The sequence below is a fragment of the Centruroides vittatus genome, unplaced genomic scaffold (genome assembly GCF_030686945.1).
Source record: "Centruroides vittatus isolate TY-2023 unplaced genomic scaffold, ASM3068694v2 contig_936, whole genome shotgun sequence".
In the NCBI taxonomy this organism is placed as follows: Eukaryota; Metazoa; Arthropoda; class Arachnida; order Scorpiones; family Buthidae; genus Centruroides; species Centruroides vittatus.
In genome coordinates, this window is record NW_027122621.1 from 92185 (window position 1) to 118845 (window position 26661).

The 26661-nt window shown below is 28.3% G+C and overlaps 1 protein-coding gene across 1 annotated transcript in view; it reads right to left on the bottom strand.

Moving 5' to 3' along the window:
- Nucleotides 1-26661, bottom strand: part of LOC136984876 (complement C3-like) — a gene marked incomplete at its 3' end in the record, with an annotated part of 129500 nt that overhangs the window by 83321 nt on the left and 19518 nt on the right. Inside the window, 11 exon segments of the mRNA XM_067282017.1 lie at nucleotides 2293-2422; nucleotides 4744-4893; nucleotides 7032-7226; nucleotides 10044-10112; nucleotides 14305-14427; nucleotides 15071-15247; nucleotides 15378-15629; nucleotides 16599-16698; nucleotides 20301-20385; nucleotides 20454-20496; nucleotides 26422-26565. Of these exon segments, the coding sequence (XP_067138118.1) occupies nucleotides 2293-2422; nucleotides 4744-4893; nucleotides 7032-7226; nucleotides 10044-10112; nucleotides 14305-14427; nucleotides 15071-15247; nucleotides 15378-15629; nucleotides 16599-16698; nucleotides 20301-20385; nucleotides 20454-20496; nucleotides 26422-26565 (1468 nt within the window).

Here is a 26661-nt window from a genome sequence, read left to right on the forward strand (position 1 = left end):
ACTATTGTTGTTTGTTTTACCATGATGAAGGAAAACACCAATATCTTTATTATTCTATCTGTAACTAGCTGATCAAATTCTTGTACTAAAATACTTTATATCTGTGATATTTATAGATAAAATGAGCTTGATAAGTAAACAATGCACAATGAACATCATTAAATTGCCTGTGTACATAAATGTCTGCAGCTATATCTAAAAATCCAATTTTAATGAAATCTGGGAAACATACTTGCAAAATGTACAGAACATAATTTCAAAAACAAGAGTCAAATCATTGTCAATGAAAAATGCAATGCAGTGGAGACCAGGAAAATGTTAACCAATATAAATAAGCAATATAGTTCTCTTTAGATATAGTTCTATTTCTAAACATCATAAATACATGAAGTAAATGATAAATATAAAGAAGTTAAATGAAATGTGTAGCTATTAACTTATACAATAATGTTTTTATGAATGTTCACTTATAGAGTGTTCTTAACAGAGTAAAGAGATTAAAATTACATAATAGCAAATTCATAAGTAGAAAACAGTATATTAGGAATGGCATTATACTGTCTTTCAGATCTGCCTTATCAAAAAATATGATAATAATAATTGATTTCAGGTCATATATAGTTAAAAGTTGTAAGGTAAAGATGAGCGAAAGCAGTTATGTAATCAGAAATGCACTTTCTTTATGAACTATATTTTTCTCTGATAGTAACTTTAAAAATTAAGTTTTACTACAAAATTCTTCTCTGCAAATTCTAGAAACATACAGTATCTATTGGGTTGTTCGGAAAGTTTGTAGCGATTTTTGATAGCCGACAGTTGAGACACCGATTGACGCAAAAATGATTAGAATTGTACAAACCAATGAATATTACGACAAATGACCTTGAGACGTGTCCGTTACAAAAAAACCGTTAAGATTATTCAAATAGCGTTTAATTTGTCTCATTGCAAAAAATGGATGCGAACAACGTGCATTATCGACACTTGTTTCTTTTCTTTTTTCGTAAAGGCAAAAATGCTGTACAAACAGCAAAAAAGATATGTGATGTTTATGGTGGGAGTGCTGTATCAGAATCAACTGTTCGAAAGTGGTTTGCAAAATTTAAAACGAGTAATTTCAGCCTTGAAGACCTCCTGTTATTGAAGAGGACCAGATCAAAGCATTATTGGATGAAAACCCTCATTACACAACTCAAGAGATTGCAGACATAGTGAAGTCATCAAACAGCACTGTATTTCAACATCTAAAGAAGCTCGGATACGTGAATCGTTATGACATTTGGATACCTCACGACTTAACGGAAAAAAACTTACTGGATCGCATCTCCATTTGTGATTCTCTTGAAAGACGAAATGAAAATGACCCTTTTCTGAAGCGTTTAGTGACAGGTGATGAAAAGTGGATCATTTATAACAACATCAGCCAAAAACGATCATGGGGTAAAAAAAATGAATCACCATTAAAAACTCCAAAGGCCGGTCTTCATCCAAAGAAGGTCATGCTCACTGTCTGGTGGGATTGGAAAGGAATCCTGTACTACGAGCTGCTTCCACAGAATCAAACAATTGATTCTGATAAGTATTGTTCCCAATTGGATAAAGCTGAACATGGCAATTAAAGAAAAACGTCCGAAACTGGCCAATAGAAAAGGCATTGTGTTTCACCAAGATAATGCCAGCCTCACACATCTTTACAAACACGCCAAAAATTATTGGAACCAGGCTGGGATGTTTTACCCCACCCCCCTTACTCATCCGACCTTGCCCCATCGGACTACCATTTGTTCCGTTCTCTACAAAATTCCCTTCATGATAAAAACTTTGATACTTTGGAAGCTTGCAAAAACCACGTGGATCAGTTATTTGCAGGAAAAACTGGAAAGTTCTACAAAGAGGGTATCATGAAGCTGCCCTATAGATGGCAACACGTTATTAAAAACAATGGTCCATACATAATGGAATAAAAGTATAGTTTTAGTTTTAAAACAATTTCTTTTATTTCTCTTAAAAATCACTACGAACTTTCCGAACAACCCAATACAAAGTCTTATTTTTATCTAATCTAACCTTTGTATGTACAATAGCTAAAAACAGTTCTAAATATAAACATTTTAATTAAAACAACCTATCTTTACATAAGTTATTAACCTACTATAATATTTTGTGATTATATTCTACTAAATCACCAAACACTACAATATAAATTTTTAATTGTTTTTAATTAACATCATTAGAAAATAATATATTTTTATTATATTCTAGTTAAAGAATTAACTAATCAATAATATATACCAGTTCTATCTTTATTTTCTGTAACAAAATTTCCAAAAATAACTAATCCAGCATTGGAAAGTATGACTTCAGAATTTCTTCCTCCACCTGGTCCACAACCAAGATCCCGACTTGCCAAAGTTTTAAATAACTATAATAAAAAGTTTTAAAACAAAAATTAAATTTAAAAAATAATAATTTAAAATAAAAGATTGAAAAAATCTTTTATAAAGATAAAATATCATTATGTAGTTACAAACTACAACCGTAAACAAACAAAATATTTTACGAAATATTTTCACCTTTATTAGAATTGTAAATTTTAATAAATAATAAAGCTAATTTTAACAACAAATTCTATATATAACTTATAATCATAACTATTTACATAAATTTTAATTTTAGTAATGTTATGAAGTATCTCTATTAGTATCAATGTAAAACATAAATAATTCATATATTTTTAATAAATATTTCTAGATTAATAAAACAAAACTCATAGCATACTAAATACTTTTTGCATATATAAAATTAAGTTTCAATTATTTGGACTAAAATATTAAATTATATACAGCATATTATAATACACATTATATACCCAACTTCATATATAAAAATTAAAATTTGCATAAATTATCTGAGATTTTAGGATATTAATAAATTACTAAATTTAATTCAAAAATTATTATAATTATTAATATTAGTAAAAACAGTGGTTTAACAATCTATCATTAGAACAAATTATTTTATATTAATTGTTCATAGTTAGCCAAAATAAAGCTTAAATAATCCAGCATTTAATGATTTAATTATTATAAAATATTCAAGTTTGATTGTATATGTATATACAGTGTGTGTATGTATATGTTACTGTGAAAGACCGAAATTAGAGAATGTCGATATTCTCCGGTGAATGTCAACACATACAAAATATGTCAACAGCAAATATTTGGTTATATTATCACACATTCAAACAATCGCTGGTGTATGTTGACAAGCACAGATAAGCTTTGGTGGAGGTTGCAATGACATGCGAGACGCTGATGTCGACAGAGAGACGACAGTCTGTCACCAAGTCCTTTGTGGGTAGCCGGAGGTAGGAGAAGATTGTACCTCTTTTCCTGGCAATGGTTTAGTGGAAACCGCTCACTTTGTCACTGGATGGCATTTTTGTTCTTTTGATCCTGTGAAGCGGGGATCAGTTTGTCAGCTTTATACCCGTAATCAGTTCATAATTTGTAAAGAAAAGTTACTTTCCATAGATGAGATTTCTTCTCAAGAAATATCACTGAGAGAAGCAGCTGCAGCTAATTTGAAAAGTGGAGGGCAAGGCTATACATGCTATCATTGCAAAAAGAAGTGTTCCACGAATAAATGCAGTTGTAAAAGCAAGGGACTCTAGTGCAATTCAAAGTGCCAAAACAGTTTAAGTTGTTGCAATAAATAAGATTGTATAATGTTAATCACATAATTTGTGTGTAAGTTAATTATTGTATTATTTTCTTTAATGATTTAGAATGTAATGTTCATTTTAAGTTCAACGGTTTATTTACATGTACTGTTACTTAAGCTTTCTCCTATTTTGACACATTAAAAAGTTGCATTTTTGTCTTAATGTAATAAAAATATTTTTATTCAACATTCACCATCAGTGCATACTGAATGTTGACATTTGCCAGTGTAAGTGAGAAATAATGATATTTAGCAAATATTTCATACATACATGAAACGACTGTGTGAATGCTGACATTCACCGGAAAATGCTGACATTCACCGGAAAATGTTGACATTCACCAGATATCGGTCATTCACAGTAACATATATATAATAATTTTTAGTGGAGTGAAACAGAAAAATCAATGTTTTAATGTTTGATATAGTATTTACTACTTACTTTCTAAACTGCATACCAGTAAGTGTCATTTTTTTTTTTCTTCAATAGCTGCTCTGGAGACATAACATATAGAGTGATGCAGGTTATGCAAAGATTTTATTTCCATTCTAAGAATTTTCTGTAGGATATAAACCAGTGCAGTTTACACCTCATCATGCATTATCTGCATGAAATTACAATACTTACTGCAGGATTAATTTAAATAATCCCATAACAATTTGATACATATTTTTTCAAATAATAGACTTTATAATATTGAAAACTTCATAAATTTAACATAATAAATTTTTATTTAATAATTATTATAATAAATATATAAATTCTTCAAACCTGTTAACTGGAGTCGATCTATTTTTAGAATTGCAAACGTTTTCACAGCCCATTCTGGGCTCTTCTTCAGGTTTTGTCGACATACAAAATATGTCAGTGAAAGACCGAATATTTGGTTATATTATCATACAAAAAATAGATTGACTCTGGTTAACAGGTTTGAAGAATTTATATACTTATTTTACTGGTGTGTACAGAGATTGTATTATAATAAAATTGAAATATTTCAGTACTGATACAAAAATTACCTTTTCCTTTGTTAACTTGTCTTTATTTCTCAAGGCATAAACAGCATTGTCTACAGCAAGTATTCCAACTTTAGTGTCGGGTTCTCCTTCTAATATAAACTTTCCATTGTGACCTGGTTCAGTAGTACGAAAATCTGTCTTGATTTCAACCTGAAATAAATTAATAGATAAAATATATATACAGTATCTCTTTTTCTTGAATTGTACTATATAAGTAAATTTTTAAATCTGATAAAATAAGTTTTTGAATATTTTGATTATATGGGTAATCCTCAACTTACAATAGAGTTCTATTTTGTGATTCTTTTTATAAGATGAAACAGTAACTCAAACATTAAAAATAATGGGGTACAATTTCCAATGAAATGCATAAACCTATATCACATACATATGTATATTATAATCAGTTATTGTGTGTGCATAACATAATAAAATACAATTATACTGTTTAGGTCAATGTTTAAGACATTTGTTCATTACAGTATTTTATAAACAATTCCCAGACACAAGAGATAGTCAATCAACTGAAAGAAATAAAAAATTATACAAAGGCAATATTGCAATCTTCACTTCTGAAATTCTGAACTGTGTAAAATTTGTTTCATGTCTTGATAATAGATTGTGCAGTTTTGTCATTCAGCTTTGCCATCTCTGGATATTTGGAAAAGTAATCCACAATCAATAAATAGTTATGGCCTCCATGAAATTGATTTTCTTCATTATGAATTTATATTTATTTTATTTATTATTAATTCACTTTTACCTTATTATAATTTTGGGATTAGAGTGATAATTAAGGAAGATAGAAATATTTAAACATAAAATAGGATTCTATCAAAGAAACCTCCAATAAAAGACCAATGCATTTTAATATATTATTAAAAAAAGTACATTTTAAAATTATTGTTATGTGCAACAAGACCTCAATTTACAAGTATTCAGTATGCAAAAATTCATTATAACAAACTTTACTCCTTTTCCCAATTTATGAAAGGAAATATTCAATAATCACTGACAAATATTTTCAAAAAGAAATATCCTAATCACTAGCAAAGTAAGATTGAAATTCCTGCACACTTCAATTAGACGGTTTGTAGATAACAGTCTCTTTTCTCTTTGTTTCATTCATGCTGTGTATTCATTCAAAGGGTAGTTTTGAATAAATACATAGCTGCCATTCATTCTAATACAGTTGTGAAGTTTAATAAACTTTACTTCTACATTACAATGTCATAATCTATTTTCATTTTTACCTATTTTTTCTTCAAGGCATATACAGTAGAGCGTCGATAAGTGGAACGTCGGTAAGTGGAATGGCCGGAAAGTGGAACGATTTTCAGTCGGACTGTGTCGTGCTGAATCGAATGTTTTTGATACTAAATTTACTTCTAAAGTATAATTTTCATGTTTTTTATATTCTTTAATATATTTATTTTGTTTGTACAAAATGCAGAAATAATTTTTAACGATACGATAGCCTCGATGATTATTATAAAAATTTTCGTTAGGCTTAAAATCGACGAAAATTCAACACGAAGCGAACGCAACGGGAAAAATTAACGCAACGCAGGAGAAAAATTTGAACATCGGACAGGTTAATGTATTTTTTCGTACGAAGTCGGAAACTGGAACAAATCATTAACTGGAAGGACCCCAGTCCCCAATTGGTTCCACTTATCGACGCTCTACTGTACTATCATATACATGTAACCATCAAAATTATATGAAATAAACTATTGTTATTCTATTAAATTGGAATTTGGTTCTGTTTGGTATATATGCTAATCATTATCAGATATTTTCAAATGTAAATAAAAATAAAATTAAAATTACTATTACAAATTTCATTTCACTACTGACCCTAATTCAAAAATTGGTTACTGTACAATTAAATCAAATTACCTAGTAACTTTTATAGGTTTATCAAAATTATTAAACAAAGCAAATTATGCTCTATAAATTATAATTTTAAATAATTAACTAATTAAAAACAATAAAATTTTGCTTATTTGTTTTTACTTTTAATTTTTTTAATAATAATTTTTTAATATGGTAAATACTTTATAAGCATAATTCCATAAATATATCTTTAAGAAAGTACTAAAAGAAATACTTTTAAGAATTCTTAATTAAAATATTTGTCATATTTTACAATCAGTCCTAAATAAAACTTTACAAGTAAATAATATTTATTGTAAAGCAGTAACCTAATTCTTATAATTATTTGTATTATATTCATTAATCAACTGAATTTTGAATACCAAATGTTTAAAAATTTATATTCTTACTTCAGAAAAACGAGAGCATTGGTTTTCTACTAAAACTCGAAGGGAATCAATTACTAGTTCATTTTCATGTAAAGAAAATACAACAACTCTCAAAACAGGAGACATATCTGCAGTAACAGGAAATTCCAATTGTCTCTGTAGTAACTGTCCTTTTGGAATTGTACTTATGTGTACAATTTTACCTTGTGCCATTACCTGAAATACAATTTCAGTTAGTATAATAAAATTTTAATACATTTTAATTATGTCAATACAATCATTCAAATTGTTAATCATTAATATTTGTTAAAATTATGTTAAAATATAATACTTTACAAATTATATAACTCAAAGTAACTATACTAACCGTCAATTTACATTTTACTTGTATTGTGCAATTTCAGTTTAACACTATTCAGGTACATTGTTTGTATTTGAATCACTAGGGTTTGATGAAGTCTAATGCTATTTTACTATCAATACAATTACCATGTAAATCAGTGATGAGCAATCTATGGCCCACAAGATCCTAATGTGTGACCCAAGAGCTTTGACATTATAATTTTATTTTCCTGTCTTCTTCCTTGTGCCATTATGCAACTCTAAATAAGCTGATATTTATGACAAAGGACAATGAAACTTGACCAGCAAAAAGATGAAAGTAAACTACAGTGGAACCTCGCTTAATGAGCACCTCACACAATGAATATTTTGCATAACGAGCAAAACAAATTATAAAAATTTGCCTCGCTTAACGAGTGATATTTTGCATAATGAGTGATGAGTAGAGGGAAGTCCCGAATTGTGCGCATGCGGCATGCTCCATCAGTCTGTATTTAGCATTCCTTCTGCTAGCATCTTAGTGTTACTTGTGATCACATATTTTTCCAAACTTGTGTTCACACGTATTACTTATAAACATCAACAACCATAGCCCTTATATAATAAACATGTCAAACAATATGCCAAATTCTTGGGTCATTAAATTTAATGACTGATTCCAAATTAAATTTTAGAAATGTCTGAATTAAAAATTAACCATTTATAATTATTAAATTTAATACGAGATGGAAACACAACTGCCTACCTCTAGTCAAATTAATTAATTTCTAATATTTAATTATAGCATTTACATAACCCAAGAATTTGGCATATCGTTTGGAGTGTTTATCAAACATATTAGCTGTAATTTTTTTTTGTTTCTGCAAATCGAAATCTCATTCCAGGATGGTTCATTCCACGCTAGAAGAAATGATGATGATGATGATTCATGCTCCTTAACAGTGTATATTGTACAATTTTTTTTTAATAAACATTATACATAAAGCATTTGAGCATTTTTTCAGCATGGAATACATTATTGTATTTTACATTAATTTCTATGAAAAAAATTGTTTCGTTTAACGAGTGTTTCGCATTACGAATAAGACTCTGGAACAAATTATGCTTGTTAAGTGAGGTTCCACTGTATATATTATTAGTTTGTAAGTCATTGGCATATATTATTTTAGAATCTAATAAAATAACATATACTTACTGAGTACTAACATATTTCATAACTGTTATGAAATATATTAGTACTCAACAAGATTAAAGCCAATAAGAAAAACTCTATGTCATCCATTGCAAGCCTAGAGAGCTCACCTGTGGCATGCATCCAGAAAAGGTTGCTCATCATCAATGTAAATGGTTAGAAGCACCATTTCAAACATTGAATCAATAAACATGGAAGTAAAATCAAACTGTTCTCTTAGATGAAAATATGCTTTAATATTTAAAAACAATTTTTTAATCAAACTTACATTTATTGGACCTAGTAACCTTCATTTAATTGATTGCTTAATTTTTTGTTTTTCTAATTCAACTGTCATAAATTTTTAAATTATTTTAAATAATGTAATTTTAAAAGCTAGGTTTTTAACTTAAAGTATTTTTCTTATGAATCATTCCAGCAAAATAATAAAATATTCAGAAAATTCAATATAACATCCATTTTGTCAGGTCTCCTAAATGTCACTTTAAAGTGAGTCTATTATATCTGGCAACATCAAAAGAATTAATTTGTATAGAAATTCTCTACGCTTGCATAGAAACCCTTCCGTTACCCTTAGATATTATAACTTCAGATTTAATGATATAATACAGTCGAGTCCACATAAGTCGTCACCTGGATAACTCGATACCATAGGTTAAATAGTCAGTTTCTGTGGTCCCAGACAACTTACATAGGCATTAATGTTATTAATGTTTAAAAACTCGGTTTACTCGACATTGTTTAACTCATCACCATTAGATAAATCAGCATACTTTTCCTGTTTCACACTTTTTAGACGTCTGATAAGTCGACTCCCCTCCTGAAAAAAATGAGTTCACACTGTACAGTAAGCTGTGTGGTGTGAACTCATTTTTCAAAGGGAGTCAACTTATCAGACGTCTAAACGATCTAATCAGTGGCATAGCAAACATAACTGGCATCCGGGGCACGACACTTTATTGGCACCCCCTCCCCTCCAGAAACACATATAGTTTGTCTTGGAGACCATTTGGGTGCCCCTCTGCGAGTGGCACCCAGTGCAGAGGGGTGCCACCATGCTATGCCACTGTCAAACATAGAGGGTATTGTAGCCTTATGTACACCATTCAGAGGGATCCTACTTTTCTCTACTTCTATTTCCTCTCCCTACTTCTTCCTCCTTTTCCCTTACCCTCTTTTCTGCCGACTAAACACTTCGTGTACAACCAATATTTCTTGTATGTATGTATCATAAACAACACCCCTTTCAAATCATTTTTCAAATACAGCTGACCTACAGGTTATACACATAAGATTACAGTATGAAAAATTTACCAGTATTAATGTTTTGATAAACATTAAAACAAAAAAAAAATCATTACTAATGTTTAATTGTGTTATTATTGCTAAGAAAACTGTAAGAGAAAATCTTTAATTTTGTTTTCGAAATTCAATATTAAATTAAAATTTTCAAAATAATGTTTCAATATATTAAAATATATTATTATAGATTTTCTTACCAAAAAGAATAAGTTTTCAAATTTTTCTGGAGGAACAGTAAATATAGTTGCTGAGAATTTGTCACCAACCTAAAATATTTTAAATAATTATTATAAAATATTTCATATATAAACAATTATTACACACTAATTTTAGAATGAAAAAGAACAAATTCAATTTGGAAGAATTTCCAGAACTCCATATGCAGAATTACACAAACTGTCTTTTTGGTTTAAAATATTTATTAACAACAAAAATATTAGTATTTTCAATGATATATCATCATCTTCATTCAGGCAAACTAAAGTTTAGTTAGAACACAGTAAAAATTGTTTGATGTTTAGGAAAACTAAACATCAAACAATTTTTTAAATAAAGTAGATATTTTAAAAATTTAAAAATAAAAGAATCAATTGTATGAATAAAAATGAAATTACAACATTAAGAATGTGCTATAGTTGGGTTATTATTTGTTCAGCCATCACTTCCTTTAAGAGTGAAACACAAAAACCAGGTAGCTCTAGAGTTTACTGTATTTATCATTTGACAAAATATAGAGTTTTCCAAATAAACAACATACTGCAGTTCACTTGTTGATGTATTAAAGATATCTCTGACCATAAGGGTTCATAGTCGTAATCTAAAACACTTTTAACAATTTCTTCTATGTGAAATGTAATCCTAATGTTCTGCCAATGTATCGGCAAGCGTTCTCACAGTAGTCCCTATATATAAAAAGTTGATAATGTTGCATTCATCTTTGAAGGAATCTTGTATACACCCAACCTCTCATGTACAAAGAGCTGATCTTTGTCATTACATAAAAGCCTGCATAATGATGGTAAGGGCATAATAGATAATATACACTTATGTTTGTTAAAAAGCCTAGCAAGTTGCAATGAAATTGGTTCAAAAAAAAAGTGTAAAAACCTTTTTTTTTTTTTTTTTGTCAATCTTAGAAAAAATAAGGAATAAAGCCCTTAAAACTTTAAGTTAACATGTTTAAACTTGGCCATAGTATAAACTACTTTCTGAATCACAGAGCAAATGAGTGTATCCTCTATCAATAAGCTTTGTGTGGAATAGTATAAAAATGCTTTGTGTACCAAAAATGTGATGGCTGCATTGTGTACCCTTTTGGCTGAAATGAGGTCATTGGGATAGTTAAGGGAATAAACAACCAAACTAAATCCACTGATATTCCTATATAAGAGAAGTTCTAAAAGGGTACACAATGCAGAACTCCATGTTGAGAACCAATATGGAGTAATTCTCTTTTAGACCTTCTACAGTGAAATCTCCTGATCTACAGTGAAATCTACAGACAAACAGTCAACAAACAGCTGCACAAACTCCAACAACTCACTATGTGAATCATCCCAGGTGATCAGCTTTCACCTACATAGATCAGATACAAAATTAAATGTCATACAGTAAGGGGTTTCAGAAACCTTAAATGGCAATTTTCACATGATCTGTCAGGATGGCAGATAATAGCAAACCCATAGGCACACCCCTCTTTGAAGATAGAAATGATTGTTAAAACACAAATGATTGTTCTGAGTTATTAAAACAAGTGTCTCACAAATATGAAATATTTGTTAGGCCCTAAATCCCTTAAGTATATTGCAGGATTCTCATCAACAAAGAATGGAAAATTAAGACAATTAGTTGAAAAAAGTAAGACAATTTTAAGAAAAAAATATTTCAGTATCATATTTTCTTTAAAATATTAAAAGTGCCACTGAAGTTCAATTCTTATAAATTTTTTCTAATTTCAATTTACTTCTTAATTCATACTGTAATTTTTATTTATTTCCATGGTTTCCAAATGAAAAGCTCAGATGCAAAACATAATATGTCCATTAAGAAAAAAATGGCATATTTCTTAGATTTTACTTAAATCTATGCTCTGGATATGTTACTATTTGCATTGATGGTTAATGCAAATAGTAAACAAAATTTATTTTGCTTACAAACAAAAAGTTTGTAAGCAAAATAAAATCTGTTGCTTTTTACTAAATTCTAATTTCATGATTTAAATGCCACTTCCTCTTTAATCATAGCTAAGTTCCTTACTTCAATTTAAAACAAAATTAAAATTATTAGGCTGCATTTATGCAGATACAAGAAATGCAAGAGGAAGCAGAAAAGCAGGAGGAGAGGGAAAATCAAATGAACCAAGATCACACCTACAGAAGTACTTTCCTTGTTTTCTTTCTAGTTACTTTCATGAAAATGTAGGAAGGAAAAGTCCAATAAATTTTACAACAAAATAAAATTAAAGAAAAATATAACAAAAAAAAACTACACTATTAACATTTTCTTTCTTTTATTTATGGCCTCCCTGGAAGTTCTGCAGTTTCTTGAAGCATTTTCTTCACATTTGACAGATCACCAATGTGTTCTATCATCACCATTTTGTTGATGTTACATGGAAGCAAGGTTGCTAAACTATTGTGAATGCACCAACTCAAGAAAGGAAAGAAAAATATGTGAGAAAGTTCAACCTGTTAAACATTCAAGGACAAGAGAAACTCATGCATAAATGGCATTGCAATTGTGAATTCTGATTCCAAAAGTTCTCTTTTGCCTGCTTTTCAACTTCTTGCATCTGTATTAATGCAGTCTTACAGTAATGTTTGTACCTGAACTTCTCAAATGCTTTCAGCTTTTTAAACATGGCAATAGTTTACTAATAATAAAATGAAAACATATTTTCATTCTTTTTTATTGAAATTTTATTGTGACTTAAAACATATTTCAAGTACCTAAACACTCCTTCTCAGTTAGATAGCATTGTAGAATGCTGTCTGACTGAAGAATATTTAGGAGCTTAAAATGTATTTTAAGTCACAATAAAATTTCATTGCATCAACTCAAGTGTTGATTCATAATCTTCAGTTAAAAGGCAAAACAAGTTTATTTTTTCAGATTCATTACTGACATGATGATGATCATCATCATGTGTTGTATTGCCACATTCAGTATCTAAGAAGAGAAAGTGTGTCTTACAAACCATCAAATATAGTAATTAAAATATTTATAAAATTAAATATTTTATGTCTAGTATGTATTCACCATCCTTCTGAGAAGCCAATAACCTACCAACCATCTACTATATATTGCAAAAAACTTTTGCAAAAGATAATAAAAATAAGTATAGTAAAACCCCCTCTTAGTGAACAGTCAAAAAATTTTCTTTGAAAGTGCCATAAGTTGTTATGGTATTTAAACCTCATACAAGTGAACATCTTTTTTAAGTGAACAATTTCCATAAGTGAACATTCCAATTTTCTCCCAGGTAGTCTTGTACCTCTTGTTCATATAATTAAGAAATCATCTACTTAATGAAATGTTACTGTGATGCAGTGGCATGCAGTGGCATTTGATGATAGGGAAGCTGTGTTTCCATAAAAATTATAAACAAATACTGGAAATGACAAAAATAAATAGTTTATTTATTTTAATTCTAAAATAGATACATTGACATGAAATAAAGATATAAGAACTTGTTTATAAAAAATAATTGCACAACATGTATTTATATTTTAGAAAATACAAGGGAAGCAGTGCTTCCACAGCTTCCATGGACTGCATGCTACTACTGTGATGTTCTACTGTAGGTTGTTACTACTGGGGTTTCAATGAAAGTTATGCAAAGTTTAGCAAATTCACCAGCTACAAGAAACCAATCAGAGTTCCCCTCATTTGAATGTATCCTGAAAAGTAAAATAAGAATAGACCAAAGTGTGTACAAACCCTATTCCAGTTGTCATTCCATATGTTGTGTAAAAAACAATGTGTTAAGAAATAAACTACTTCTAATCACAGTGAAAGGTAAAGACTGTTGTAATCTAGTACTGTAACAGGGTACATTGTGAAGTGTCTAGTTGTTTTAATTTTTTAATAATACATTAATATAGGTTGTCTATCAGTATATATATGCAGTATATAAATGGATTTTTGATTTACTTTTCAGAAACTTTTGGAGACAGTTTATCTGGTAGAAATAAGAACTATTATTTTGCAAATCATCTAAATAATTTCTCAATCTTTTATTAATATTATGATTTGATAAGCATTTTCATAACAGCTGCATATATATTCATGTGCTATATATTATGTCAAAAATAATTACATTTGTTTTATATATCTTCAAATTTCAATTTGTTCCTTAACTTATAGAAATTAGTGATATATATAAAAAGAAAATGAAATGTAGTTTTTAGGATTAATCATAATTAATGTTAATTGCTAAAGTTTTCTAAATTTATTCACCTTTACTTTTCTGGTTCCTTCAGTTCTTGAAATTGCAATATAACCTTTAGAAACAGATTTAACAAGAACATGTTTTGCTGAAAATTGCTGATCAGGATTATATCTTGTATCATTTGTTGTCACCTTAAAAAGTTTATAATACAAATTTTGAAAAATAGTAAAATATATAATATTAGTTAATGATAAATAATTTCCAACAAATTTCTTTTACATAAAAACAACTAAAATCATTGGCTTTAGTTAGATTTTAATGTAGAAATAATTAATAATAAAATGTGCAATGCTAGCCTTATACCATAAATAAGATATTAATACTAATTGCAAACTTATTAAACACTTAATACTGACATTTCTAATATACAAAATATTGCCAGCCAAATGGCCAAGGCAGTTAAGGCATCAGCCTGCCACTCTGGACCAGGATCAAATCTGAACAATCAAAAAGACCAAGCATATTTCAGGAAATGACCTGGATATGTTGAGTCCCATCCCTCACCACCTAACTGCATTGTGGGACTAATTAAACCCACAGTAGCCTGAAAAATAGCCCTCTTTCTACCCTGTGGCATTAAGAGCAGTTTTAAAAAATCATAAAAAATGAAAAAACTTGCTATACTAACTTTTACATTATATTTGGTTTTTTTTAACTTTCAATTGATAATCAATTGAATTACATTCAAACTGATTATAATCAATTTGAGCGTGAAAAATTCATTTCATTTAAAAAACCAAAGCTACCATAAAAAATATATAAATTAAATCTTACTGTAACAGTAAAAAAGTCAGGTCCAATTGGAGTGTTAATATGGAATAAGGCATGTCCATTTTCATCACTTGTGTACTTTGGTTTAGCAACTTCTATCAGATTATTATTAGAATCTATAACACTGATGTAAGTTGGAACATTTGCTGCTGGCCTCCCATTCACATAAGTAATATCAGCCTATAATATTTTTTATAATTTTAAAAAAATATTCATAATCTTACAAATAATTTCCAAATAAACATTTTTTAAGTTATAAACATTAAATATATTATTTAATTCTATAATGTTTTAGTTATTGCTTAAAAACAAAATATGTACTTGCCGTAATAACTGATATCAATCCTGGTTTGAAATCTTTCAGAGAATTCTTAAATGAAATAAGATAAGGTGATTTTGAAAATTCACAATAATCATCACGAGCAATTTCTTTATTTCCTGTGGCTGCATCAACAACAGAAACTTCTACAATTAGTTTACTCCCCTGTGGAAATTTATTAATCTGTGGATGCTTTATAATTTCATCAAGATTAAATGAAAGTTTTGATTCGCCTTGGTCAACCTATTAAAGAATGAATTACAAAAAGTTTTTAGTTACATAATTTTCTATTTAAGAGAAAATAGATTAAGAAGCCAGTTTCTTTATATTTTAAATAAACAAGAAAATATGAAGATAAATTTAATTATTTAAAACTTCTTACTAATTTGCTTTATTAGTTAAACCTTACAATGACAATTAAAACTGTTGTAATATGATATAGCATGTATATAGATGAAAATAGATGGCATCCATACTTCAATATAAGGCAACAGTTTGTTTAAAATACAACAGAAACTCAATTATCCAAAATGGTTTTCGAAAAACAAAAACAATAATAAAAAATAAAATGTATGTATACACAATACACAGAGACCGAATTTTTCATGTAACTAGAAATTACTGTGTCAAGTGTAGCATCATGAAACTAGATCATATACATAACATTATGTTAGTTTTAAGTAAAGTAATTTACTTTCAAATACAATAATTGCAGTACAGTATATTCATCAACCTTTTCATAGTTTATGAAATTTCAAATATAGTGCTTGAAGCACACAAAACACAAGTTTCTGAATTATCTGAAATTTCATTTATCCAACAAACTCCTGTCCTATCAAGTCTAATCAAATTTCCACTGTATGTTTAAATAGGAAACTGCTTCATCATGGATTAAGATGATGATCTAGAAATCTCTTTAAAAATATATTAAGAGAATTTGTTATGAATTAATTGAAAATGAATAGCCCAAAATTTTTAGATATTTTTAGTTAGGATTCTAAAAACATAATAGGGACAGAAATGTTTCAAAAAATGAGTTTATGATAGAACTTAAATAAAACTTAAATTTTTTGTTTTAAGTATTTAAATCTCATTATATTAAACAAAACTAATCAATTTTTTAAAAATATTTTTAATTATTTGATCAAATTTTTGATTAAAACAAATAATTTAAAAGTTACTTTTCATAATGTTTCACAATTTTCTACTTACTTCTTTTGTTTTAGTAAGTCCAATTTCAATAATTCCCATCTCATTCTTAATGCTAATTTTGAAAATTGCACTTCCATCAACCTTTTTTCCATATACATATCTGAAATAAATCAAGAAATTTACTGATCTGTTTTTAATCTAAATGATTTCATTGTTGTTAAAAGATTTTTAAATAGCACTATTTAACTTATGATTCAACTTATTCATTTATAAGTGATAGTAATTATCTATAACATATGTCTTCATTGCATATTTATTATCCAATTATCATATCATATAGCACATGTCAATACATCCTACATAAATGAATTTTTAAATCTAAGAGGAAATTTATTTTAATCAATGGAATTATTTTAATTATTGCTAGTAAATAAACAGAATAATGAATAATTATGAAGACATTGAGACAATTTGTTGGTGTTAAATTTTTGAAAAACTACACTTAATAAAATATTTCAAACATTTTCGACATTTTTAAGAGTTATCATCAAGAACTGAATCTTACTACATAGAAAAATTATTTGGAATATATTAAACTCAAAATTCTCACAAATCAAACAAAATTAAAAAAATCAATTAGCAGCATCTTTTTAAACCAATATGAGATTAAAATTATCTTCAGTGTATAAATTTTCACACTTTAATGAATGAATTTTCTGTTGTAAGAATTGGAACTGGGTTAAAATATTTTTTGTTTTATTAATCAAACTAGAAAACAGCCCAAATTAAAATTCTAATCTGAACCAATTTTTCCTTGAGAATATTATAAGAACTCTTTTCTTTTCAAATATTTATTAAATTAAAGTAATAAAATATGTATATATATATATATCTTTCACATCTTGATCCCATCAACTGACAACACATTTGGCACTTTTGTGATAAAAAGGGAAATCGAACTTCCTTTCATAAGTGCTTATCTATAACTTTAACGAACATCTGTATATCTAATCCATCTGTACATCCTGTCAGCTGACAAAAATCCATAATTTTTATTGGAAGAGACTCACACATAAAAAGGGCAATTTTCCCACCATTCAAGGAGTTCCTGGCCATTTTTTTTGAGTGCACTATCCTGAGTCACTCTCCGTTGCTCCACATCTTCCTCCAGTCAACATTTGCTGAACTTTTCCGCCTTTTTACCCATCAAGAATGAAGATCATCAAGACTCCCAAAGACCTTCAATCGAGGTAGTATATTTTGAATTGATGTAAACTCTCTCTTTTGCATTAAAATAAGGACTTAGAATCTCTTTATACATTTGTATTTTGTTTTTATTTTGTTCTCCTTAAATTTTGTTTTTCATAAAACATGGCATTGTTCTTAAATTCAAATATCAGCCAAAGTCTTGTCACAGATCTAGGATCCCTCCCTCTCAGAAAAGTAATAATATACTAAATAGCATGCCTAACACACTAATTAGGCTAGTGTCAGGAAAAATTGAAAGGAATATCATAAGAACTTCCTGTTCTCAAATAAATTTCTAATAAAATCCCATCCAGTGATGCTGTGGGCAGATCTTTCTGGCCCCACAGCATCACTGGTGAGAAACAACACTTTCTTAGACACTTATTCCCACACTGTGCAATATCATAGATATTTATAACAACTTACAATAATGTATTGCTGAACAGCCATTTAAACCAGTAGTGATAATGATTTAAAATAATATAAAATACCTGATTTTTAAACATTTATTGTTGGCATAAAAATTCTGTTTATCCAAATAAATTAGAAAATGTTTTATTTAAATAAAAATTGTATAAATGGCACATTTACATTAAAAATGACAAAACTGTAAAATAAATAGATTTACAATAATTAAATGTAATGCAATTTGTCACTAATTCCAATATATATTAATCAAAATGACTACACATTAATTAATTTTAAAAGACTGTTAAAATTAAATTATTTAATTGCATTTAATGATGAAAAGGAATACAGAAAGTCTCATTATTATGTAATCCAGATGATTATATGCTTACTTAATGGCAATTTATAATGTAAAAGATTAAAATATTTTACTCAAGGTAACTAGTAAATGATGACTTCACATCTATATTAATATGCCTAACCTTATGCTGAAGATGGGAAGAATACTCCTGAGAACATTTTAAAAGTAAAGTTTTTCTGGACTCCTTGAATAAGATTTAGTGTTGTGTGTGTTAACATTTTACTACTTTTTTTTTTATAAGAGTGTATAGACTTTTCAAAAAATTAAATTGTATTTTACACATAAATGAATAAATTTAAAATATGTTTTATTTGTTTTACTATGTTATTTTCAAAAAATCAACTTTTTAAAAATATATCATGATAATTTTTATTCTTACAGAAAAATTCAATAAAAAAATAATTATCAAAGATTTTCAAAACTCTAGATTATGTTTGGACTAATTACATGATTTAATAAATTAGAAATTTTTAAAATTATAACTAAATGAGTCACCTGATCTTATAGTTTACTCTCATTTATCAAAACTCATTATTGCATAAAATTGTTCAGACTAGTGAAAAAAGTTGGTGTTAACAAATGAGCACTTAAGTTAGTAATTTGTGCTTGCCTCTGTTGACAACAGTTGCTTTTTCTTCTTTGTTCTGTAAAAAAAACCAATAAGATGGGAATTTTGCTGAGTATCTGCGTATTCACATTCTAATTTTATTCTAATATATTCTATACTTTGTTTTTGATGATACTTGCATGCAGTTGTGTTAATCAATCTTAACAGGTTATGGGCCTTGGAAGATAAAGTAAGCACAGCCATGAAAGTGACATAAATGTAAATGTATATATATTTTTATTTTTACTTTTCTTTCTTTTGAATACACAACTGGGATAAATCAAAACCAAAAAAATTGTTACCAACAAGTCTCTTTTGATTTTTTAACATACAACTTGAGATGAGGAAGTGTTGTCAGTTACATTATCCAGACCTCCCATTCAATCTTCACTTCCATAACCATTAATTTAGATATAACTATACTGGTTACTTATGGCATTGACTGAGAAAAACTAAATTAAGAATTAAATATTAATTTAATTATAACTATTAAATTTATCAAGAGATGCTGCCTAATGCCTACACCTAGGCCAAATTATTTAACATTTAATTATTAAATAGTAGCATTATTATAACCTGATGTAATCCAGCAATCATTTGGCATTAAAATTCTCAAAGTGCAACTGCAGCATTGCAGATGCTTTTATGAAACAGCTTCACAATAAATGTGCAATCTGGCAAGATAATGGCCATAATACGTGATAAGAATTACATTCAATAGTTTTGGCCACTTTTATATTCAGAACTTGTCTGTAACATGTGTACTTATACACAGGAAACTGCTTTTTTGTTGCTTGTAATGCCAAAGGTGCCATAGTAGTAAGTTTTGGTACTAACTTTTTTATAAAAATGATTTTTACATGTCCTGAAATGTTACTATATCAGATTTTAGTGCTTGCATTTCAACTGCTAAATATAAACTATCTCTACACAATACAGAATAAGGATACTTTAATTACAATCACCTAAAATATTAATGTTAAAAAGGGAAAGCTTTTTAACATTAACAATACTTAAAAAATTTAGATATATAGTTATAAAAGTTTACATTAATAGATATTTAAATTCATATAAAAGTAATCATAATAAAAGAATCATAAACAGATACTTTTTTATAAGACTTCATTAAAGTACTTACTCTGCTTTAACAGCAATATCAACAGTTTTGTGCTGAGGTAAAATGACATTTGGTGTTTCAAGTTCCACAGTAAATGTTGGCAAAACTATAAACAAAATTACAGTAATTAAAGGATAGAAATACTAAAATGATTTACTTAATTAAATCACCTACCATATTCTTCAAGTTGAAATGTTATAGAAGTATTTTGCTGAAACTAAAACAAATAGTTAGTTTTTATTAAATTTTATTGAGCTTTAAATATAAATTTTAAAAATGTTACAGTCAAACTCTGTTTACATGTTTCTCAGTTGTTTGTTTTTTAATAATTATACATAAAAAATGTTCTCCATTATAAAATACTTCAATTATACATTTTTCATTCATATGATTTCACACTTATATGCAGTGTTACCAATATAAATAAGAAAAATTACTGCATCACATTCAAAGATTACGCAAAAACACCCATGTTTACCCATTCTTTTCTTCTGTAGGAAATCGTTTATGAATAATGTATTTTTGTCTATTCCTTAAATTGTATGACTTTCTCTCACAGCTTAGTCTCCCAGTTTCAGCTGTGTTGTCTCACTTCTCATTTACTGACAAAGTATGTCACATGTCACCTATCCACACATTAGCAGGTATCAATCCACCTGATTAAAAATTATTTATTCCTTTATGGATTATAAAGATTACAATGTATGAATCCATAAAGAAATAATTTTTAATTAGGTTTCTTTTGAGCTCAGATATATTGTAACCTTTATAATTGCTGCCTGCAATATTAAACATACAACATTAAATAAAGCTAATCATTAAATGAATGGATTATTATACCAACATGTTTGTTGAGAGTATAAATGACTGAAGAAATGAATTTAACTTTACTACAATGCCAAAGTATTGAGACCTCAAAACTTAATCCAAAAATACCCACCAGGTTGAAAATAATCAAAATTCAGGTAATTACCAGCACATTGGCAATAGTGCTTATATGTCATAATTATTGATACTCTGTAGTACTTTTTCCTCATCTATACATTATTCACTTTAAAATGGAAAAATTTAAAGTTCTTATTAAAAAAAGTGAAAAAGCAAATTATGTATTCACTTAGGTTAGTCCACACTGATCGTAAATCACTAGTAAATGCAAAAAGGAAAGCAGATAATACATAACATGTGATGCCATTTCTATTGAATTTAGAAAATCACTTAGCCAGTCCAACATGTTACAAATTTACATCTTATAGTGTGAATCAATTTTGCCAATCAAGTAAAAATCACTTTCCAGTTTCTCATTCATTTTCACTATCCACTATAAGTGTGAACTAATCTTTAGAATGACTCTTCATCTTTCTTATGATGTAGTTTTGGCAGAAGGAGACAACTGATGTCAATGACAAGTCTTCAAAAAACCAAGAAACAAATAAAACTTGACCAATTTTTTAAAAGTACATGACTTAATTTCATACTGAGTTTACCTTTTATTTTATTTGTTGTTCAAATGTATTATATGGTAAATTGAAACATTTTTGTTACAGCACAAATTAATACTTGTATACAAATTAATTTGTACAGTATTAATTTGTGCTGTGCTGTACTTTTCTGATGACCATATTCTTTCTGAAGGCAATTCAAAATGAGTTTCATTTGTATAGTACATTCACTTACATAATATTTCTCTTAGTTTCCTTGAAAAACATATGAACAAGATTTGACTGTATATATGAATATTGAAAATACAAAAGTCTTTCATTATATTGTGCATGTCAGCAGACAAACTAAATAAGTGATATATCAGAAGGTGTGATATAACTGATGCTTTATCTATTCTTGATTTTCAAGTGATTTGCTTTTTTGTGGATTTTATATTTCTTACAATGGTAGTTTCAATGCCAATGATTGGAATAAGGTAATATTTCTTTGCTAGTAGAAATTCAATGGCAACTGATTTTTTAAAAATTATCAGCTAAATAACTTTTATATTTGGAAGATCTAAAAAGTATGATATATCTGAATGAGTAAGATAATAAGGTCAAATAACAATAAGGAGCTACTGTATTATTTTTTAAAATAAATTTTCTTATTTAAATTAATTTATATTCAAAATTAAAACATAAGTAATGAGCAAATATTTATTCTGACATCATCACAATGCCAGGCTGCAATTTTTAATTTATTTCATTTAAAATATATGTTTTCCACTTTCAAATTAGTAGTGTCTTGCCCCTGTACATCATACTTTTCCTTTAGAAATTGCATTGTGCCAGTCATCTAGCTAGCTCTTTTCAAGGGAAATTTTTAAATTAAAATGACATGACTTCTAGTTTGCATCAGAAGTTCATATATAGTTAATCAGGGCTTCCTGCCCTTAAGCTTCCCTTATCTGGTCTTGTCTTTCATCTACCTACCTCTATTCTGGAGATTAAGGAAGGACAGACAGACAAACAACAGACAGATGACAGTAGAAATTTATAGGTATACAATGTTTTCAAATTGCAGCCCAACAAGTTGTAAAAACAAAAATTAAACTCTTTTCTTATTATTACTTTTACTTTTTAATGATGTTTTAAAGCAATAATTACTAGTGAATACAAGGTTTTAATTTTTAATTTTCCAAGAATAAATATGTGATAAAAATCTTTAGGAAGGATAAGGATATGTACAAGTCTATATTCCCATAAATTCTTGGTACCCATAAAGATACAAGAGAACAGTGTAGTGTGTGTTAATGAAGGAGTGTACATCGACAAGTGAGCAGCAAGATTTGGATAATGTGATAGATTAGCTACCACCACTTGCAAGAGGATGTGAGACTGTATGTTTAATGATATTCTTAATAAACCAGAAGATGTGAGAGAGAGAGGAAAAAAAGATAGAGCTTGTCCAGAGTAATTTCTGCAATAGACATTCAATAGAATTTCATGCAATAGACATTTTAGAAAAGGCTTTTAAAGGAAACTAGAAAGAATGTTCAATAAAAAATTGATGTTTGTCCATAATAAGATAGTGTTAGATATTTTTAGAAATGAGAAAGGAAAAGTAGATTCTATAAATGAAGGAAAACTGATGGTCTGTAATAAGATTCCTCTGAGAAAGATGGAGAGGAGAGAAGGTATATGTAAGGACAATAAGATGAAACTTCAAGAAGAGGATCAAAAAACATCAGAAGGATATAAGAAAAAGAACAACTTTAGCTGCAAGGATATATAAGTTTAGAGGTAGACTGAAAAAAAAAACAAAGTGATAGATATTACAGAAAAAGAAAATATTTCAATGGCTGAGAAGATAGAGATCCATAAACAAAGTAAAAAAATGAAGTAGCCAATTAAATAACTCCATTAAAACCTTTACTATACCAGCAAAAATAATTTAATTTAAATACATTATGACAAATGTTTTTGATCTGCCTGTGTCAGGTTGTTATAATTAGAATGCAACATTGAAATTTAAATATTTTCCAATTGTAGGAACTATAAACATTAGAACAAGTATACGTCGAAATTCACATCCAGGTGTTAAATAATGTTAAATCAATGTTTGTTGTAAGGTATTTAAATTAAATTATTTTTGCTGGTATAGTTTAAAGGTTTTAGTGAAATTATTTAATAGTCTATTACCAGCTTAGAAAAATTGTGAAGTAGCCAATTTTAAAGACATAAATCAGCATTTCTCAAAGTGGGTGATAATGCCCCCTTGTGGGCGGTGAGTAAATCTAGGAGGCGCTGGAGGCAGGGTACTGAACAGTGACCAATGGCAAAAGTTGGGGTCACTGACAGCCGTTCCCTTTCCTCTGTTAAACTGATAAGAGGAAACATTGAGTTTAATGGTTTCCAGATGTTGAGAACAATGTACGGTAAGGGCACAAAGTGTGAGATTCATAGAAAAGTTTTCCTAAGAATATTTCTAATCCTTTCTCACACAAGAGAAAATGGGTTAGGGGGCATTGGGTATAACTTTATGGAACAAAGGGAATGGTGGATCGAAAAAGTTTGGGAATCACTGACATAGATGATTTCCTAGAGTATGGAAGTGGTTATTAGATAAAAAAATAAGTTGTCTTTTAGAAAAATTTAGCTGAAGAGAATGCTCCAGCTGTTGGAATTGAATTGAATTCATTTGCTAAAAATGTGGGTTTCTGGAAATGTTCAGTGTCTAAATATTGTTTGTGTGTGTTCAATTTTGAGAACTACAGTAATTAAGAATTTAAGGTGGTTTAATGTGAAAAATTTGATAATTTTTTCACTTGAAAAAATCCTGATGGAACACACTCCAAAAGCATATAGTATATAAAAAATTATATATAGTATTTTAAATGTTTTTCATTAATATGTAATAATATTGGTTATTTCCAGATTTAAAATAAAATTTAAAAAAATAAAAAATAAAATCAAACTACTTCCTATGAAAAAATTTTATTTTATTTTGTTCTTATGAAATAGTTTGTAATAAATACAAGCAATTATTTATTGTAACATCATCACAATGCTGAGCTTCCTTAAATTCTTAATATTTTAAATTTATATGCTCTCCACCTTAAATTAAGAGTGGCTTGCCCCTGTGCATCATACTTTTCCTTTAACAATAGCGTTGTGCCAATCATCTATCTAATACCTTTCAGGGAAAATTTTGGAATTGAAATAACATGAATTCTGATGAAAACCAAAAGTTCATATATGGTTAATTGGGGCTTCCTGCAAATAAGCTTTTCATATCTGGTTTTGAATTTTATCTATCTAACTTCGTTCTTCAGATTAAAGAAGAACAGACAGACAGACAGCAACAGATGGATGACAGTGGGAATTTATAAGTATACAATTTTTTCAAATTGCAACCTAATTAATATAATTAAGCATAAATACAAACGTTTCAATTGTTTGCAAATAATTTTAATCATATCTCAATAAAACAGAATTTCAAAATTTTCTCTCATAGACATTTTTATTTGCTTTTATATAAAACATTGGAATAACTCAAATATGAAGTGTAAGTTTATTAATAAATCAAAAATAAACCTAACAGAATTTAGTTTGGAAATTTTAAATCTAAAAAATTTATAACATTTCTGAAGTAAAACTTTTATAGTTTGTTGAATTTGGGTTGTTTGATACTTGGGCTAAGTAGGACAAAAAGTAACGGGTCTAGCTAGACATTTAAATATTTGAATACCTTTTTGGATGTTTTAAAAATCCATAAATCTTTCTATTGAATATACTGTTTTAGAGCTCAAAATATAGATTTACTGCTTCAAAATATGACATAATAGATTGAATTTGTTCATTGTCTTCTAGTAACATGCAAAGAACTTTATAAGAACTTTATTGCCATCTGGAAATAGTCATTGTTGGAGATAATCTTCTCAGGCAGTTTTATATTGAGGACAAATTAATAGTATGTGTCAGACCATAAGCAGGATATGACACATTGGACATGTTAATTTGATATCCTTTGTTATTAGATATCTGTGTGAGTTGTGTGTGATCAGTCCTGTCAAGCAAGTACAATTTCTTCTTTCTAGTTTTTCCATTGGTTAGCTGTCCATTTTATTAAGTCTGGTTTTATAGCATGTAGTTTGTTATTTATCTGTTTGTCTCGTTTCTCTTGCCATTTGTCAAACATGTATTCGTTTATATGGCTCCATAAATTTTCATGATATGGTCAGAATGTTTTTGCCTAGTTAAAGTTTGTTTGTTTTGTGAGTTTGTCAACATTTTGTTTCCTTGAATTCCTATATGGCCAGGCAGCCAATAAAAGGTTATAGCGTTTCCCGTGTGTTTGAGGCATTGAAGTAGGTAGTATATATTGTTCAGAGTTATATTGTCAATTTTCCTGTAGCTGTTTATTGCCTGCAGAGCACCGAGAGTCAGTATATATTAACATTTATCTGTCATCATGTCTTGTATATGTTGAAAAACCATAAGAATTGCAAACAGCTATGCAATAAAGACTATTGTTTCCACAGACAGTCCTGCAGCCTAAATAGCTTCAATGCATACAATGCTATTCTTATTGTTGTTTTGGAACCATCTGTATAACTTTTATAATTATACATGTAATGCATAATACAATATTAACTTTTATATGTAAAAATGTAGGCTATAATATTCATTACAAAGAATTTAGTTCATATTTGACTTACGTTATATCCATAAAAAGCTTCAACTGCCCATTCTCCTAGCAAAGAATAAGGTGGAAATTTAAAATTTATTGTTGGAAAATGCACAGAATGTATCTTCCATGGTTCTGAATAAGTGTTTTCATATACACTAACATTTTGAGGATTCTGTAAAATGAATATAAGAAATATTTTCATTATATATGTACACCATATAAAATTAATATAATATAAACATAAATATAAAATTAATCTAGTTTTATA